General features: G+C 36.7%; 2 protein-coding genes across 4 annotated transcripts in view; one reads left to right on the top strand and one right to left on the bottom strand.

Moving 5' to 3' along the window:
* The window catches only part of gk5 (glycerol kinase 5), a 28,575-nt gene extending 26,031 nt beyond the window's left edge, over nucleotides 1–2,544 (bottom strand). Inside the window, exons 1-3 of one of the 2 annotated variants that reach the window (XM_041802666.1) lie at nucleotides 2,431–2,544; nucleotides 1,849–2,195; nucleotides 1,615–1,708 (exon numbers count right to left, since the gene is read on the bottom strand). In XM_041802666.1, the coding sequence (XP_041658600.1) occupies nucleotides 1,615–1,708; nucleotides 1,849–1,974 (220 nt within the window). In that variant the 5' untranslated portion in view covers nucleotides 1,975–2,195; nucleotides 2,431–2,544. Of the gene's footprint in view, nucleotides 1–1,614; nucleotides 1,709–1,848 lie in introns of both variants that reach the window. The other variant, XM_041802665.1, reaches the window with a different exon arrangement.
* A 19-nt stretch (nucleotides 2,545–2,563) lies between these two features.
* On the top strand, nucleotides 2,564–15,730 carry LOC121519773 (nucleolin-like). Of its 2 annotated transcripts, XM_041802663.1 has the most exons (16): nucleotides 2,564–2,687; nucleotides 3,121–3,193; nucleotides 3,614–3,721; nucleotides 3,795–3,929; nucleotides 5,026–5,097; nucleotides 6,548–6,694; nucleotides 7,587–7,658; nucleotides 7,748–7,871; nucleotides 9,544–9,701; nucleotides 9,966–10,095; nucleotides 11,059–11,213; nucleotides 11,361–11,484; nucleotides 11,566–11,699; nucleotides 11,824–11,950; nucleotides 12,059–12,273; nucleotides 15,115–15,729. In XM_041802663.1, the coding sequence occupies exons 1-16, from the start codon at nucleotides 2,685–2,687 to the stop codon at nucleotides 15,171–15,173; spliced, it is 1,836 nt and encodes a 611-aa protein (XP_041658597.1). In that variant the 5' UTR covers nucleotides 2,564–2,684; the 3' UTR covers nucleotides 15,174–15,729. The 2 variants fall into 2 exon arrangements, with proteins under 2 accessions (XP_041658597.1, XP_041658598.1); XM_041802664.1 differs by lacking the exon at nucleotides 5,026–5,097 and having other exon boundaries at nucleotides 15,115–15,730.
* Nucleotides 15,731–16,407: the final 677 nt, after the last annotated feature.

The raw sequence follows: 16,407 nt of genomic DNA on the forward strand, positions 1-16,407 counted from the left end.
GAGGACAGCATTATTTGTTAAAGAACCCACCCATTTTTCATGTGAGCAAAAGTAATGGAACATATGACTGACATGTATGTTCTGTGTCCAGGTGTGTCCTATTGCTTATTGATTATTCAAATAGTGCTGAATGTCTACACTCAGTTTCAGATTTGGGTCTTGCCTGTGCAGACTGTATTCACAGTTAGAGGTGTAACCAACATGAAAACCAGAGAGATGTCTATGGGTGAAAAACAAGAAATTGTGAAGCTGAGAGAAGATGGAAAATCAATCAGAGCTATTGCACAAACACTGGCCATAGCCAGTACAACCATTTGGAAAGTCCTGAAGAAAAAGGAAACCACTGGTATACTCAATAGAGGTCAAATGAGAAGCTCAAGGAATACAAAAGCAGTTAATGGCAGAAACATTGTGAGAGCTGTAAAAAAAAAGACCATAAAACAACTGTTAGTGGCATCAGCAACAACCTCCAGAGGGTAGGAGTGAAGCTATCACCATCTACTGTTTATTTATTATTTGATACAGATAAATCTATCTGTGATTGTTTTCATTACAGAATAATAAAGACTTCTATTAAGTAATGTATTAAGAAGGTGTGGGATTAAATAAGTTTGCAGTTCTCCCTACTCCTTTTCGAACATGTAGCCTAATCTTGACCATTAAGTGTTTTTGTAATTTTTTTGTTTCATCTCTCTTCAAAATTTGTATGTGTCTTCTGAAGGTACATGGCTATGTTTTCATTGTTATGTTTTTTTTTTTACATGTTCGAAATAAACTTCACTAACTAGCTAACTAACAGAAGACATCATGAACCAAAGTACAGAGGCTACACCAGAAGATGCAAACCATTTATTAGCAAGAAGAACAGGAAGGCCAGGCAGGAACTTGCCAAAAAGTACAGACCACCTTCAAAAATTCTTGAACAAAGTTTTATAGACTGATGAGACAAAGGTAAACCCATTCCGATACTTTTACTCATCTAAAAATGTGGTGCTCTGTTACAAATAAAGCTATCTTCTACGTTTTGTATCAGATCCAGATATAAATACCCAGAAATAAAAGCTGAAATGTAGATCTATTGTTTCATATTCATATTCTGAAGTAAAACCCAAATGTTTTCCGTTTACATCAAAAATAAAGGAATTTTCCTCATTGTTATAATACTTTTGGTGGACAGTGCATACGTGAATACAGTATCTGTTTGAAGCTGTTTCTTTTATTGGATGAGTTAGGAATTACTGACTGCAGTTATTCAAATGGAGGATGTATTTATCATTTTTAAAACAACTTTAGGCTATGAGGGGTGGTTTATTCAGACCCTTCAAGTTATCCAACTTATAAAATGGTTCAACAGAATTTACCAATGAGTCATATGGACATGTTATAATCAAGTTCGGTCACAAGTCAAGCCTGGTGGGATTCCTGTCTGGGTTTTGAATTAATACAATTGTATCTCAGCATATCATCTAATAACCAGTCAAACTAAAATAAAAGCAACCCAGACACTAACTTTCGAATGCCAACACAATAGTTAAACTATTTTTTTCTCCAAAGAGCCTCAGTCCTTGGTTTAGTCCTGGATTCAAGCAACTACATGAGTGTTAGTGTGTGTACCTTGTACAGCTCCTGTGACCACAGTGATAAACCCTCTCCATAGGGCATCAGGGTCCATCTCCACATGTCCCACCTCTGGATATAAGGGCTGAACCTGGCCACAATATTACACAACAAGAAACACAGAGATCATCAGAACTGTCTCAAAATAACGTTTACAGATTGGGGATATGGTGCAAGTATTATTCAGATTCATAAATGTACACATCATAAGTAGAGAGAAGTGGTTTGTACCTTGATTCTGCATGATCCTCGGATTTTTGCCTCCTTGTCATAGACGTGACATTTGATCGATGTGGTCCCTACGTCCACAGACAAAATAAAGCTTTCCTTCTTCAAGCTGTTTCTCTGACTCCCCATTGTGGTAAATATTGTCCTAGTTTATCTCACACCAGTCCCTGCTCGGTCGTAGTCAGCTCCTAGTGGTCATATTGTCAGGCTGGTTTGTTGGTGTGACCTGATAAAACCTTATCTGCCTCAGTGGAGCTGTCGCGTTGAGGCTGTCGACCTTCGGACAGATGTTTATTAAAAGTCCAGTTAACCTGTCCGAGTTAACACATTGCCACCCCGAGGTCCGCACACTAATACAAAACATGTGTGAGAAATAAACAACTACAGTTATTCTGCATGTGATAAGGAGCGCCAACCAAATCCCACCGGTCGTTTTCCTGACTCCTGAGTGAATTGAGACTGAACTAAGTTAGGAGTTTCCCCGTCTCAAGAGTTAAGCTAAATGCTAACGTGACATGGCTATCTGTCCGAAAACATTTTTTTAAAATCAGCATTTTCTCTTAAGCATTACTCAATGTTTGTTACCTAATATTTAGTACGCAAAGGGTCACAGGGGCGCCGCCCAAACACCGAAATATTTATTTAGTAGAAATTCCATCAGAGCATGCTGTCGAATCACATAGAGCTTGAAGTCCTGTGGGCACCCGTAATACAACAAGCGCATGCGCAATGCGTAGTTTGACATAGTAGCATGTGGATGTTTTTAGCTCTGCACACGTGTGTCTATCGGTAACGACTAGCTGTTTCGGCCGGTAACTGTGCGCTTTTCCACGCAAAATATGGTAACTAAAGACGAAAAATAACATTACACTAACGTAAAGCACGGAGAAAAAGGATCTTTAACGTACAATTAATGTTCCAACGTGACATAGTTTGGTCTTAGCTGCTAACCGACGAGCTAGCATTGAAGTTATTGGATGGACGAGAAAAGGTTTAAAGTAAAATATTTTTTTGTGTTAAAAGTCTCCTGCGCGAATACTTGTTTTAAAGTCTGAGCTAAGCCAGTTAACTCTTCCAGCCCTGGTGTACAATTATGAATTCAAGGCAGTTAATATAGAATATAGGACTTTAGTCTGAGTCCAAGGGTTAGGTGTATCAGTTAAATGAAACTGATGGTTTGAGGAAAACACTTGGGCCTCTGATATATAAATGAGAAAGTATTTCATCACTCTTATGTTGTTGTAATGATGTACTGATATGTCTGTTCTTTTACAGGCTACAAGACGAAGAAAAAGACTAAGTAAAACCGTCGCCGATGTTGCAAAAGATGATGATGCTGCAAGCACTGGTAAGACATTTCTAACTGGATACTTATAGTGCCTACCTTTAATGGGTACTATAAGTAATCATGCCTTTTTTCAAATGTTTTATTTTGGTTTCCCTCATGGACAGCCATTTATCAACAGAAACCAAAACAAAGCAACAAGCACTTTTCTCAGCTTCAGTATTTTATATCCCTTTCATTATTTAACAACATAATAATGATGACGGAGTAGAGAAAATAACATGCATACATCATGTACCAGTCAAATACTCCTCCCCTATGTCAGATTCACCCAACTTTCCTCTGTCCCCATTAGAAACTTCATCAAAGTGATCATTTAGTTTATTGTCAGTCATTTGCGACTCTCTTCAGACATGTTGTTTCCTGGTTTGTCCTGTTAATGGCAGTACAAATGATGAATTAACTAAACATAACTTTTTTCAGAAGGACAACTTGAAACTGTCTCTTCAGATGAACAAATAGTCCTAACAGAGATGGATGCTCCCACTGAGAGCACTGAGACCAAAATGCAGGAGGACCAAGATGAAGAAGGTACTGCAAGGTTATCACACTTGATGACTGATTGTTATTCTGAGCTGTATCTTTACTAAAACTACTTCTTTAGATTCTCAGATGGACACTGTCATTGAAGTAAAAGGTAGCGTGTCTACTGTGAATGTAACCTGGGATGAGAAGAATGAGGAAGGACAGCCTGATGATAAAGACGAGAACACCAGTGGGACTGAACAGGTAGAATCTGGTAAGGGTGTTTATTATCAGTTTTGCAAATTACTATAAGATCACATTTATAAATGTTATTGTGTAAAGGGGTAACTAAACTTCAGTTTTTAAGCTGATGGGACTTTCCAAAAATCATCTTGGTAATCAGTTTATCTTAATGGGCAGGGCTGGGATGGAATAAGACAAGCTCACTGAGTCCTTCATGCCATCATCATCAGCCACATCATCACTGTCTTTGAGACACAAACTGATGAGCAATATTAGCTAAGTTAATGGACCACAAGTGACAGATTTAGAAGAGGCAATGAGGAGAAATGTCATCTGAAGTAGAGAGCCTCTCTTCCAAGTTTCCAGTTGGCCACAGCCGCAGTAGTCCAGTGCTGTATCCGTTTGAACCGTAGCTACAGGCAGCGACTGCTCAGACAGCTGATGCAGAGGACTTGGAGGGGCAGGAGAGGATGAGGGACATCTCTGAATGGTAGACAATGCCCCCTGGAGGCTAAATGTTATGGTGATGAAAGTTGGCACCACATACTGTATGTCATCTGCCCCATGATCAGCAAATAGTAATATTCAGTTGCAGTAGCCTTGTATCCAACCTGTTGAGGAAAGTCAATATGTACATTTCTAACACAATAAACAGAATTTAAATATTTTTTACTTAAATGTCAAAAAAGTGGCCAGGGTTTTACCTGCTCTTTAAAAAGGAAAATTTGTCAACTTTTGCAGCATGTTTATGATTTATTTTTAATTTCTAACATGCTTTTGATTGTAATGATGCTATTTAAAGTTTTAGTAAATACCAAAGTTATTGCACAAGTTACTTCCCCTCAGACTAATCCTCACCATGAAAGCAATAAATACATCACTGCAGTCAACAGGATAAATAACTTAACTCCTAAGATTAAGTTTCCAATCATTAAGAATCTACTTTTCTGTTATCAAATGTTTTTTTTCTTTTCAATATGAAGTTTTCATGTGTTTGTTATAAAGTGATGCTTCAGCCAAAAATTGGTCTTAATTGTGCAACACTTTATTGCATGCTTTCGCAATTTAACATTAGGAATTTTGACTTTGTTTGCCAAATGAAACAATCATCTCTCTTACTGATCCAGTTAGTTCAACTGAAGAAGTTCCTGGAGAGAGTACTGAGACTGAAACCAAGCAAGAAATGCAGGAACCTGAAGGTACTTAACAGTTCTAACAGGCAGCATTATTTCATGCAAAGCTTAGTTCAGATAATTTTTGATTATTGAATGCCCAATTCAGACCAAAGACTCAGGATGAGATTACTGAGTTGGAACTCACAGCTGTTTGCAACGTTCTACCCAATGGCTCTCACAATCTCTTAATATAAAGGGATTTATTTCTGGAGTTACTGCACGATAAATTGGTCTCTACAGTAGCGACAGACAGTATTGCACATTTGCTGTTTTTTCCTGCATCTTTATCATCATCATAAAGCGTTACATCAGACTGTTTGAGTCCTGCTCATCAGTAACTCACTTGTCATCGACAACATAGCGTGGCAGCGAAATTTCACAGCACATATAAATGCAAAAAAAAAAAAAAATCCTTTGTTAGGTCAGTCTTGTCGTACTGGAGATATCCACTGTGAATGTTTAATTTTCCATGAACAAATTAAGCTCCTACAGCCTTGAATATCTCACATATTATCGTGCTGCATGTTCTGCTTACATTTCAAAATGTTTTTTCTGTTTCCCTTTTTCACATTTGCCTGCTTCTTGGAAATGATTACATTGATCTTTTTTAAAAGTCCATCAGTTGTGCAGTTTAGCATGATGTTTCTATGAGAAAGACAAGAATAAGACTAGCTAGAAATTGATCTTTTTGATGACTAAAACTCTCACATGTCAATTAGTCTAAAACGAGACCAAAATTTAATGTATTTTTTGTTGGAAAGTCAAAATCCATGATATAACTCTTCTGTGGGTAAATCCATCAAAACACGATGCACCTGTAACTTTTCTGCCTCTAAGGTGTGGAAAACTGGACTATATATTTTTCATCTACTAAAACTAGCCTAAATCTACAAAGAATATTAGAGACTTAAATGGGACGAAACTAATAGACATTTTAATTTAAAGACTAAGGATAAAATTGAAAATAGCTGCCAAAATAATCACTGCAGCTGATGGAAGAGACAGAAGTTTTCACAGGCTGTAAAGTTTCTAAATTTCCATTTGAAAAGAACATAAAAGGTGAACGTAATTTCTGAAATTCATAGCAAGACTTTATTTAACCAAATTGCTTTTTATAGGTTTTATTAAAAAAAAAAAAAAAGAAAAAAAAGAGTTATTTCCATTTTCACATTTATCTGCTTGCAACATCCTGCAACCAGCTGTCTGGGACTTGACAAGCTGAATTGCAGGCAACAGCATCAGACGGCTGTGACTGTCAACAGTGACGTTATAAAACCATTTTGTCACAAATCTTTGGTCTGACCTTAGTTTGCACTCTGCTTTGTTTTTAGCTTTAAAAAATGATCAGGTCTTAGACAATCACAAAAAGCTTACTTGGCTAAAATCAAATTTCAAACAAGTATCATGGGGCTCCTGTTTTTCTTAGATATTGGAGTATTTATTTTTCTATCTTCCACTGTAAAATATTGCAAAGAGTCTCAGATGGATGCAGCCACTGAAGAAAAGAAGATGGCACCACCGGTAATTATAGCTGAGGAGAAGAAAGAAGAGGACGGAGTGAGAGAGGATATCGATAAGGAAACTGATGAAGTTGAAGAGGTTATAGCCAAAGTGAAAACAGGTAACAATGTTTCCGAGAATGTATAATGCATGGTTAATTATGAAATAAGTGTTTCCAGAAAGTCTGATTTTTCTGCTCTAATTTTCACAATTTGGCTCAAAATTTACTGAATGTTTTTATATGGCAGGTTTTTTTTTCAGTTTTACTGTCAACTTATAACAAATAGTTTGTATGCAGCTGTGTAGCTCTTTCAGTACATCTGATCATGCCATGTGGAGTTGGTAATCCTCCTCACCTTAGTTGCAAGGAAATGACCCAACACCCACAAATTGCTTTGACCACCTCCAGTTGACATTTTTTGTTCTTGAAAAACGAATATTTTTCAATCACACCAGCACTCATCAACTTTCATTTACTAGATATTATTTCCTTAAAGCTGGATAATGATGCAGTGAGGAAGAAAGGCTGCAAAGAGAGGCACTTAGCCTGGTCTGTGCTGTCATGTGCCCCAAAATGTTCAGTGCAGCAAAGCAGTACCAGATGAGTGATGGTCAGTTTTTAGTAACACCAAGGCGTGTGCAGGTGTGATGATGACCAAGGTCTTTACAGTTGAAGCATAGAATCATGACTACCACTGCATGTCTTTTAATATCAAAGGACATATTAACCTTCATTTACTTTGTATCACTGACAAAGTCTCATTTTTCTAAAAAAAGAAAAAGTCATTGTTAGGCATAAAGCAGTGATGTGATCAAGACTGAACGTTAGAACAACTTTCCAATTTTTTTCCCTCTTTTTTTGTTTATTTAGCTCATTCAGAGGTAATGTTTTTATTACAAGTTTTATTTTACCTATTTATAGCAAACTTGCACCTTTCTTTGGTCTTTTGCTGTTGCTAATTTCAAACTGTGACACTGCACAGATTCCCTAATATTTTTTGTACCTGTTTCAGTAAAGGGTAAACGTAAGGCACACCCTGATGATGAGACTTCTCCATCAAAGAAAACAAAGCTCAACAGTGATGGTAAGAACTCAAAATAAGACACACTGTTTCATGTTTGATCTCTGTGTGTGGTGTAATATTTACAGATTTCATTTCTTATTTTGTTTTAGGTTTTTGTATTTTTATTGGCAACCTGAACAACTCCAAAAAGTTTGACAAAGTCAAAAATTCTTTGGCAAATTTCTTCATGACACAGAGTATCCTGGTTCAAGACATCAGATTACACCACTCCAGGTGAGTATATATAATATTTTATCATGAGGTCTTTGTGAGCACGACACCCTTTAGTGTGTGTATGCGGTTCACTCCAATGAAGATAGATTGCCATGGTAACTTATACTTAAGCCCTAACCTGCTCCTGGGCATGTTTTGTTCACCCTCTATTACACTCTACTGTCCAAGTGTGCCGGGTGCAATAGCTGGGCGTACCCCTGGGCATAACGTTACATTTAACTTAGAGCTAGAAGTTACAGCTGACTTAAAGTTGAACCCTGTGCACCAGCTGGGCTTTAGCTTTGTTTGATGTTTTCTTTATGGTGTTATTTTTACGCCTAGGGTGGAGAAAGCATAACTTCAGTCAACCTTAACCAAGGTATTGTGAAGGAAGACTGACGCCAATGGTCATAAAACATAAGAAACATCATAGCAATGCGCTTTGTTAATGGATCAATCAATGAAAAGGCATAAAAACGAGAGGCAGAGAGTTGTAAAGTGGACAGTAAGCTGATAGAAAGCTTTGTTTAAGCAGACTAGCTCTGTTTGAATAAACAAAATATCCCCTAAATATGCTATGAGATGTATTGGGAAGAAATGCGTAGCTGTCCTGCAGGTGCTGATTCTCTGAATGTGCACCAGCTTATCCCTTTGAGTTGTCTGTGTCATATGCATTCATTTAAAGAACATAGTGATGGACTGTTTAGTAAATACACATGTGGGTTGCTGATCTAATCATAAAGACCCTGGAATTTAAGACTCTGGAGCAGGGCAGATGCAAAGGGCATTTTAAACCCTGCAAGAAAGATGCTAGTATTCATCAGACAGCATCTTACTGGTTTATAAGAAGTGTTTTTTTGGCTCCACAAAGAAATTTTGTTTTCTATTCTTTTGGTTGTTTATTTTAATCCTCTGATAATAGTTTGACTGAAATAAGAATGGGAAGGATATGGGTTCCTAGTCTGCTAAAACTGCACTTTTCTATCATCTGACTGTCCATGCTAACTTACAGGTTTCTAGTCCCATAACGGATGACTCTGTCTCCCTAGTCTTCATGACCTTGCATTAATAAAAGTAAATGTGACACACTCAAACAGAGTTTAAGTCCAGCTGGTGCACAGGGTAGAACTTTAAGTCAGTTGTAACTTCTGGCTCTAAACTGAGTGTGGTGCACTCCCACTATCATTTATAACTAGTGAAAGTTACACAATTTTGCTCTACATTCATCCTTAACCAAAGACTAAGAAGCGTTGAATACTTGTAGTTGTGTGTATGAAATGTAGAATTACATGTACTTCTTGCTTTAAATTATATTTGTATATAATTATTTTAATGGGGTCCATGCTGCTCTGTTGGTTGTTAATCAGGACTACAGATGCAGTATTATACCTCAAACTGTCCTACAGGAAACAAGGGATACCAGGGCAAGAAAGGAAGAAGTTATCCTGGTTAGATTGTAGAAACACTTCAATGGAAAAGAGAGATTATAATCCTTTATTTTTCCTTTTGTCAACTCTTTTGCATTTTGCAAATACTTTGATTTGATGTTGAGTTTAGTTTGTAATAACTTCTGTTTGAAGTTAAGAGGTGGGATTAAATATGTGTGCACTCACTTTGTAGTGAAGGCTTACAAAGAGTATTGCTGAAAAACAAGAGACAGTGAATTAACTCAGGTGATGTTTTTCTGTTGTAGAACATATGCACATATAGATGTGGCTTCACAGATGGATCTGACTAAAGCCTTGACATTGGATGGGGAAATGGTGCTCAATAAGCCGATGACAGTCACTGAAGCGAAAGTCAAAAGTGAAGACAAGGTGAAAGTGAAAGCGTCTGAGGAGGACAAAAAAGGTAACGCCACTAAATATGATGAAGTTAGAGAGGATTATACATTGTTTTTTTTTAATCTTTTTATTTTAAGTGAAAAAAGGTGCAGCAGCAATGTTTTTGTCTTAAAAAGCAAAATACTGTGCTGTTTTTGAATCGTATAGTTTTGGTTGTTCTTTTTTGGTTGAATAGATGTTCATGATGATGTTACATTATCAAGTTTTTTGTTTAAGTCTGGTGAGATCGACACAATTGATGTTGTTTAATGTGGACTGTCTCTATCTGTAGCCGCCAAAGATGCCAGATCTTTGTTTCTGAAGAACGTCCCATATAATGCAACAAAAGAGGACATCCTTAAACTCTTCCACAAAGCCGTCAAAGTCAGGTTTCCTGGAGGAGCAGAAAGCCCAAAGACAGGGTAAGATTTAAAACACCTGTTTTGAATTTACTAAAGCTAGGCACACAAGAAAAGATAACTGTGTAGATTTTGGCCTGATTCCCCCTTTTGACCAAAGTCAGCATTGAACCCAGTTATCGGATGTTTCTAAAGATTTTCTTTGTCAGAAATCTTGTTGGGTGGGAGGAACACAGCTTATCAGGCATGGACATTATTGTGACATAGAATGGAACAATAGCCAATAAGGTAGCAGGGAGGAAGCACAACAAACCCAGCCATGGCAACCATAGTAAAAATGAAACATTAAGTTCAGATGGATGTCAGGAATGGCAGCCAATTTGTTGATTTGTGACAAAAAAAACAAGTGTTTATACAACTTGTCCTATAAAACATACCACAATCAAACTAACAAGGAAGGGAGCTCAGCTGAAATTGCTACTTTAATGGATGCAGGCAGCTAGCAGCTCGCCACATTTGTCTCATTTTCTCTAAAGTCACGTTTGACTGCATTTGGAGTTTTGTGAGACGAGACTCGGGCCATTGGTGAATAAATCTGTCAGTGTGTGGTGTGCTATGTTGGCCGTTATGTTGCACACCAAATCAAGAGGGAAAAAATTAAATAAATTATTATATGTCATCATGAATGGGGTCCTTTCACATTGCAAAAAAGATTTGAATTTCAAAAATCTTTTTTGTTCCAAGCTTTAGTCTCTGAGCAAAGGTGCTAAAAAATGATCAAAACACACATTTACTTCCTGTATGTATTTATTAATTATTTATTTATTATTTAGAGTTGTAGTTTGCTTTTGTTTGTCCTGTTCCTGTTGGCTGTTGCCGGTAGAATTTCCGTTTTGGAATAGACAAAACCGTTTGAATCTTCGATCTTACATTTTGCGATGCAGAAGTGTTATTTTTTTTTTATTAAAACAAGGTTTTAACATACACGTATAACTGCTACTTAATTGATTCCTTTATTTTTCACAGCATTGCCTTTGTGGAATTTGAAAATAAAAGCATTGCTGAGAAAGTTCGTCAGAAGAAACGACTTGTTCAGATCCAAGGTCGGGTTCTTATTGTTGATGCTGTTAGAGCAACAAATAGGCCAAAAGCTACAAAAGACAACAACAGCAAATCAGAAGGTAAATAACATGAGACGTCACAATGTATTGTGGATTTCTGAACCAAAACTTAAGCCACTGATTTTAAAACATTTTTCATATAGACATCAGTCAATAAAATCCATTGATGATTGACCTGTATTTGTTTTCCCTGTGCCACCACTGCAGTTCCTCCAAGCAACACACTATTTGTGTACAGTCTGTCATCTAATGTAAAGGAGAAACACTTGATGAAAGTCTTCAAGAAGGCTGTTAGTATCAGTGTACCGCAAAGCCAAGGCAAATCAAAAGGGTAAGCACAGGTTCACTAGTCAGCTTTTTCCCATCAAAAACAGCTGTTTACAACTTGACTAAAGCCTGTTTTTCTTTTCAGATTTGCATTTGTTGAATTTGCGACTGTAGCAGACGCTGAAAAAGCTTGGAAGTCTTCCAAAAACACAAAGATCTGCAAAAGGCCGGTTAAAGTAAAATTCAGTGAAATGAGAGGGAGGCAAGAGAAGGATGAAGGTTTGTTTGATCGTTTATGCGTTTTACTTGTGTTTTTTGTCATCAACATGAGTGCATTGATGTTTGATAAGGAAATGTCAATTTCATATATTTCCAAGTTACTTAAGTTGTTTTCCCTTTTTAGTTGAATCAAAAACTCTGATGGTGATTGGCCTGGCTGAGAAGACGACTGCAGAGACTCTAAAAAGTGCTTTCGATGGTGCTCTCAGCGCACGAGTTATTCAACATAAAGAGACCAGCGTTTCGAAAAGGTGTGTAACGTCCGTATTAATCCCTTAAATTCTTACAGATGTGTAATGCTGTTAGAGTTCCACTTAAGGGGTTTTTCATACTGTTTAACTTTAATTCTTCTTTCTCAGGTTTGGTTTTGTGGAATTTGAGAGTGAAGCATGCTCCAAAGCTGTCAAAGAGGCCATGGAGGACTGTGAGATAGACGGCAGCCAAGTGACTCTGGCTTATGCCAAACCAAAAGGCGACAAAGCTGCCTTGGGTGGCAGACAAAGTCTATTGGGACATCCTGGTTGTCAGCCTGCAGGTCAGGGAGCTGCCAGAGGAGCAAAGGCCCGAAAAGGAGGTAACACTGAAGTCAAACTGGTTCATGAAATGACATTACAACTGCTTTTACTTAAAGGTCCACGGAGTTAAATGATTTAAGACTCCTTTCATCACTATTTCACATTAACAGTGACGTTTGGTTTTAGAGTGTTTTCTAATCACACTGAGCCACATTCACAAATATTGTGGTGGGCTTTTTTTCTTAAATCTGTCCTTAAGAAGATCTTCAGAAAAATTTGAGGCGAATTCATGAAAATGATCTCGAACTGCTGATTTTTCACACCTGTGATGAATTCCATGTCCCTGTAAGATAGAAGCTTGAGGCTTGGTCAAAATGGCATTTTTAGACACTATGTATAGTAAAAGTGACACCAAAAAGTATTCTTAAGTTAATTTATGCAGTTCTGTGTTTGAAGAAATCCTCAGATGTAAACTTCTATATGCTAGAATTTTTAAGTATCAAGCCAGAGCACACTGGTCAAACTGGACCACCTTACAGTAACGTGCAGCTCTCACACTATCCAGTAGTGGAGCTTGCTGGCTAGCCAGCAAACGACATAAGAATTAAACTTGACTGTACTGTTATTTTTAAGGGTTGTTAAATAACACCTTAATAACTACAGTCTAAAAGCTTGACACAAGAGAGTTACAACTTGTTAATCAAACTATTTTATTAAGTCAACAATAGGAAAAAAGTAGCCAGCTGTAATAAGTGAGTGGTTGGCTGACAGCTGGTGCTTATAGAAAGCCATAAAGTATAAATGTTAGAACATGTAGTATTATGTAGAATGTAGTTTTGGACACAGCCTGAACATTTCTTCTGATAAGCAAAGAAAACCCCTCCAATGCCCATATAAGAACAAGTCCAAGTCAGGATTGAAAAAATAGATTCACTCTGGGTTGACAAATGTCAGAAAGCCTTTTAGAGTTCTGAAATGAATAAGCTTCTGTAGTACACTATATTTAACACTGAGTACTATATTTAGTTTTATGAAAGATAAAGGTAAAGCAGACATTTAGAACTCATTAAAAAAAATCTCTGCTGTCAAGAAATGATGCACACCAGATGGCATGAAATGAAATAGTTTGATCTTAATTCTAAGGGGGGAAGCAGCCAGAAACATGGGGTATTGATCAGATCTCGTAACTATTTTACCCTTTTAGGACACATTTATATTGGTCTCAGAGGTCCCCAAAACATTCCTGTGAAGTTTATTGCGAAAAAAACACTGCAGTATTGGATTTTTACATGTCTAAAAACCCCTCTTTTTCAGCCCTGCTCAGAATGAGCCATTTTTGTGTCTGTGGCTTTAAATGTTAGTAAGCTGTCTGGATGGATGTGGCACTCCTGATGTTACAGACACTTTCATCCAAAGTATAGGACCTAACTGGGATTCGAACCATCAATCTCCCAGAATGTAGTCAACCCACTGAGTGATCCAGCATCTCAGCTAGTGGTTGAGAGGATAGGTAGATGAGGGTGGAACTTTCCTTCAAGTGGGGGAGGGCAAACCGAACCTGGGACGGGTGCTTACCCCCCATGTGAGGTCACTAGTGTAAAATCTGAGAACGGCTTGCTTCAGCATACTTTTTCTGAAAGGTGGAGAAAGAGAGGGGGAGAGGGAATGGATTTTTCTGGTACTTGAGGGGATTGTGGACAGGATAGGGGCACACATTTGTGTTAGAAAAGCCTGAAAAAGTGATTTTTGCATAATATGTCCCCTTTAATAGGATTTGACAGTCATTTTATTCTAAAAGTTGCTAATGTTAAACAATGAAAAGTGATAATCAATTAAATACTGTTTAAAAATAAATATTATATAATGATACATACTATAAAAATAAAATAGTTGTCAGTAAGGGATTTCTTTTTAATATTTATTTGAAAATTGTTACCTGAATGTTCAGATTTGAGGCTTGATTTAATTTCATATTTCAACATTCTGCAGTTTAAAACTAAATTAGCAAAATTAACATGAAAGGTGACTACATATTATCACATGCCATTCACCATATGTTAATGATAGATGTGCAAAATGAATATAAAACATGAGTACAAATATCCTCTGACATATTAAATGTACATTAGACTGCTTTCAAGTGTTTGTAGATCTTTTGCTTAGTCCCAATGAACACAGACAGTTGGATAATATGTACTTCTTGTTTGTAAAGATCCATTTAGCATTTTTCAGCTGAAGTTTTTAGTTTTTGACCATGCCACTCTCGAACTGAACTTAATTTAAGTTACCGTTCAAAGCTAGCAGCTGCTTTAAATGAACTCTGACAAGCCTGCTTTATTGCCTCATCTGTGAACTAAAGTGCACCCCTTAAATGTAGCAACCAGCTAACAATAAGCAATAAAAAGAAAAGTAAGATAAGAGGAGATTAAATATTAGCATTATATAATCAATCAATCATATCATATAATCAAAGTTCATACACAAACATGAAGTGAATGATGAAGCTGCTTTGTGTTTTGGATGATTGAAAAGGTCCTTGTTTGTAGAACAGCTCTTTAAGTTGATGCTGTTAAAATGCTGAGGGTTTGTTACCCTGCATAACCGTGTCAGCTTATCTAGCTTTAATTGAACAATTTCCTGTTGTGTTGGCTTTTTTTTAGGAAATGGTTGCCAGTATCCCTGATTAACATGTTTTTTGTTTGATATTAAGATGTGGATATTTTCCCTATATGGATTTGATGTTAAGTGATTTTTTTGTTTTTCATTTCTAATTTTTGTCTTTGAATAGGGTATTATAAACAGCAGTGAATGTTAATACTTCTTTCTTAGTTTGATTTTAAACACAATTGCCATTGATTTTAATGGTCAAGTATATCATTAACATTTCTGTTTTCTTTCAGGAAAAGGACGAGGACCTCCCACCCCACAAGATGTAAAAGAAATAAAAAATAAAGTTTAACTTTTGAAAAAAGAGCTAAGAGAATATCTTGAAATGTATTAGATCTTCTAATGTGTATCAATGTTCAGACTGTTAAATGACTTTTACACTGCAAGGTTGTCAAAAATGTCAATACTTTCATGCTTTTAAATACCATGTATAAAAATGATTAGTCTCTGTGAGTTTTGTTATTTTGAAGAGTGTTAAAACTTCAGTAAGCTGAGTGAATGAGAGCACTGTCTAGTTTGTACGAATAAGTTGGTAACATTTTGGTACCATAAGATTGTATATGTGTAATTTAGACATTGTGCAGGTGTTTGTCTGTCATGTGAGAAATTTTCAGTATTGATTTTAAGATGGAGATGGTTATCACTGTGAAAAGTTGTGTTATCTGATTTATTTTAGCAGCACTCTGTGAATACCTCATTAGGGGGGGCCTAATCGCTGACAAACAATGCAGCCACATGATACCACTACCCAGAATGCAATGCACTAAAATGACAGTCTACATGAAAAACTAGAAGTCACATTTTCTCCAAAATGCAGAAATCTAGACTGTTGCTCCAATAAAGCCAATAAGTCTTAACATGCAGGGTTCCTTTTAAATTTGTGCAAACTTTGCAACAACAGTAAAAAACCTCCTTAAAGGAGCCCCATTGATCAGCTCTTTCTCTCTGCTGCAAAGTTTCACATGCATTATTCCTTTGATCATGTGAATAGTTTGTCAAAAGTCAGCAAAGGAACAAAAGAAATACTTGTCGGGTAGCTGAAAAAACTAGAGGAGGTTTAATGCAAAGTTTTTTTGTCCTTTTTGATTTTTTAAAATAATATTTATGTTAACTTCAAAAATATAAGGTGATATTTTCTTTTTTTTTGAGTCAGATAATTTGTAACAGCAGGGATGAGCGTTGCTTGGCCACCTGTGAATTTTTCCCAGGGTCCCAACAGACCCTGAAATCACCGCTGTTCATAACCATCTAAAAATTCCTTACTGGAGCTTTGAAAACAAATAAATACTGACATCGTTTTTCTTGCAGTGGTATTAAAAGTTAAAAGTATGATTTTACTGGTATGGGTGCAATATAAAAAATTGGTAATATTTAATACTTAGATTTAAGTTTGCAGTGCCCACTTGTGTCAAAAAGTGAAATAAAAAAGTGCATCTGCTATTTGCTCCCTTTTGTGGTGCTGTAGGAAGATGCAAGATAATCAAGATTCAGAGGAGTCACTCTATTTAAGACTTATTCCAAGTTAA

This window comes from Cheilinus undulatus, linkage group 13 (assembly GCF_018320785.1).
Source record: "Cheilinus undulatus linkage group 13, ASM1832078v1, whole genome shotgun sequence".
Taxonomy (NCBI): Eukaryota; Metazoa; Chordata; class Actinopteri; order Labriformes; family Labridae; genus Cheilinus; species Cheilinus undulatus.

What these genes read in the sequence shown, in the direction of transcription:
- LOC121519773 (XM_041802663.1), top strand. An exon ending in TATAGCCAAAGTGAAAACAG is followed by an intron (nt 6,695 to 7,586) that starts GTAACAATGTTT and finishes TACCTGTTTCAG; the next exon opens with TAAAGGGTAAACGTAAGGCA. An exon ending in GCAGAAAGCCCAAAGACAGG is followed by an intron (nt 10,096 to 11,058) that starts GTAAGATTTAAA and finishes TATTTTTCACAG; the next exon opens with CATTGCCTTTGTGGAATTTG.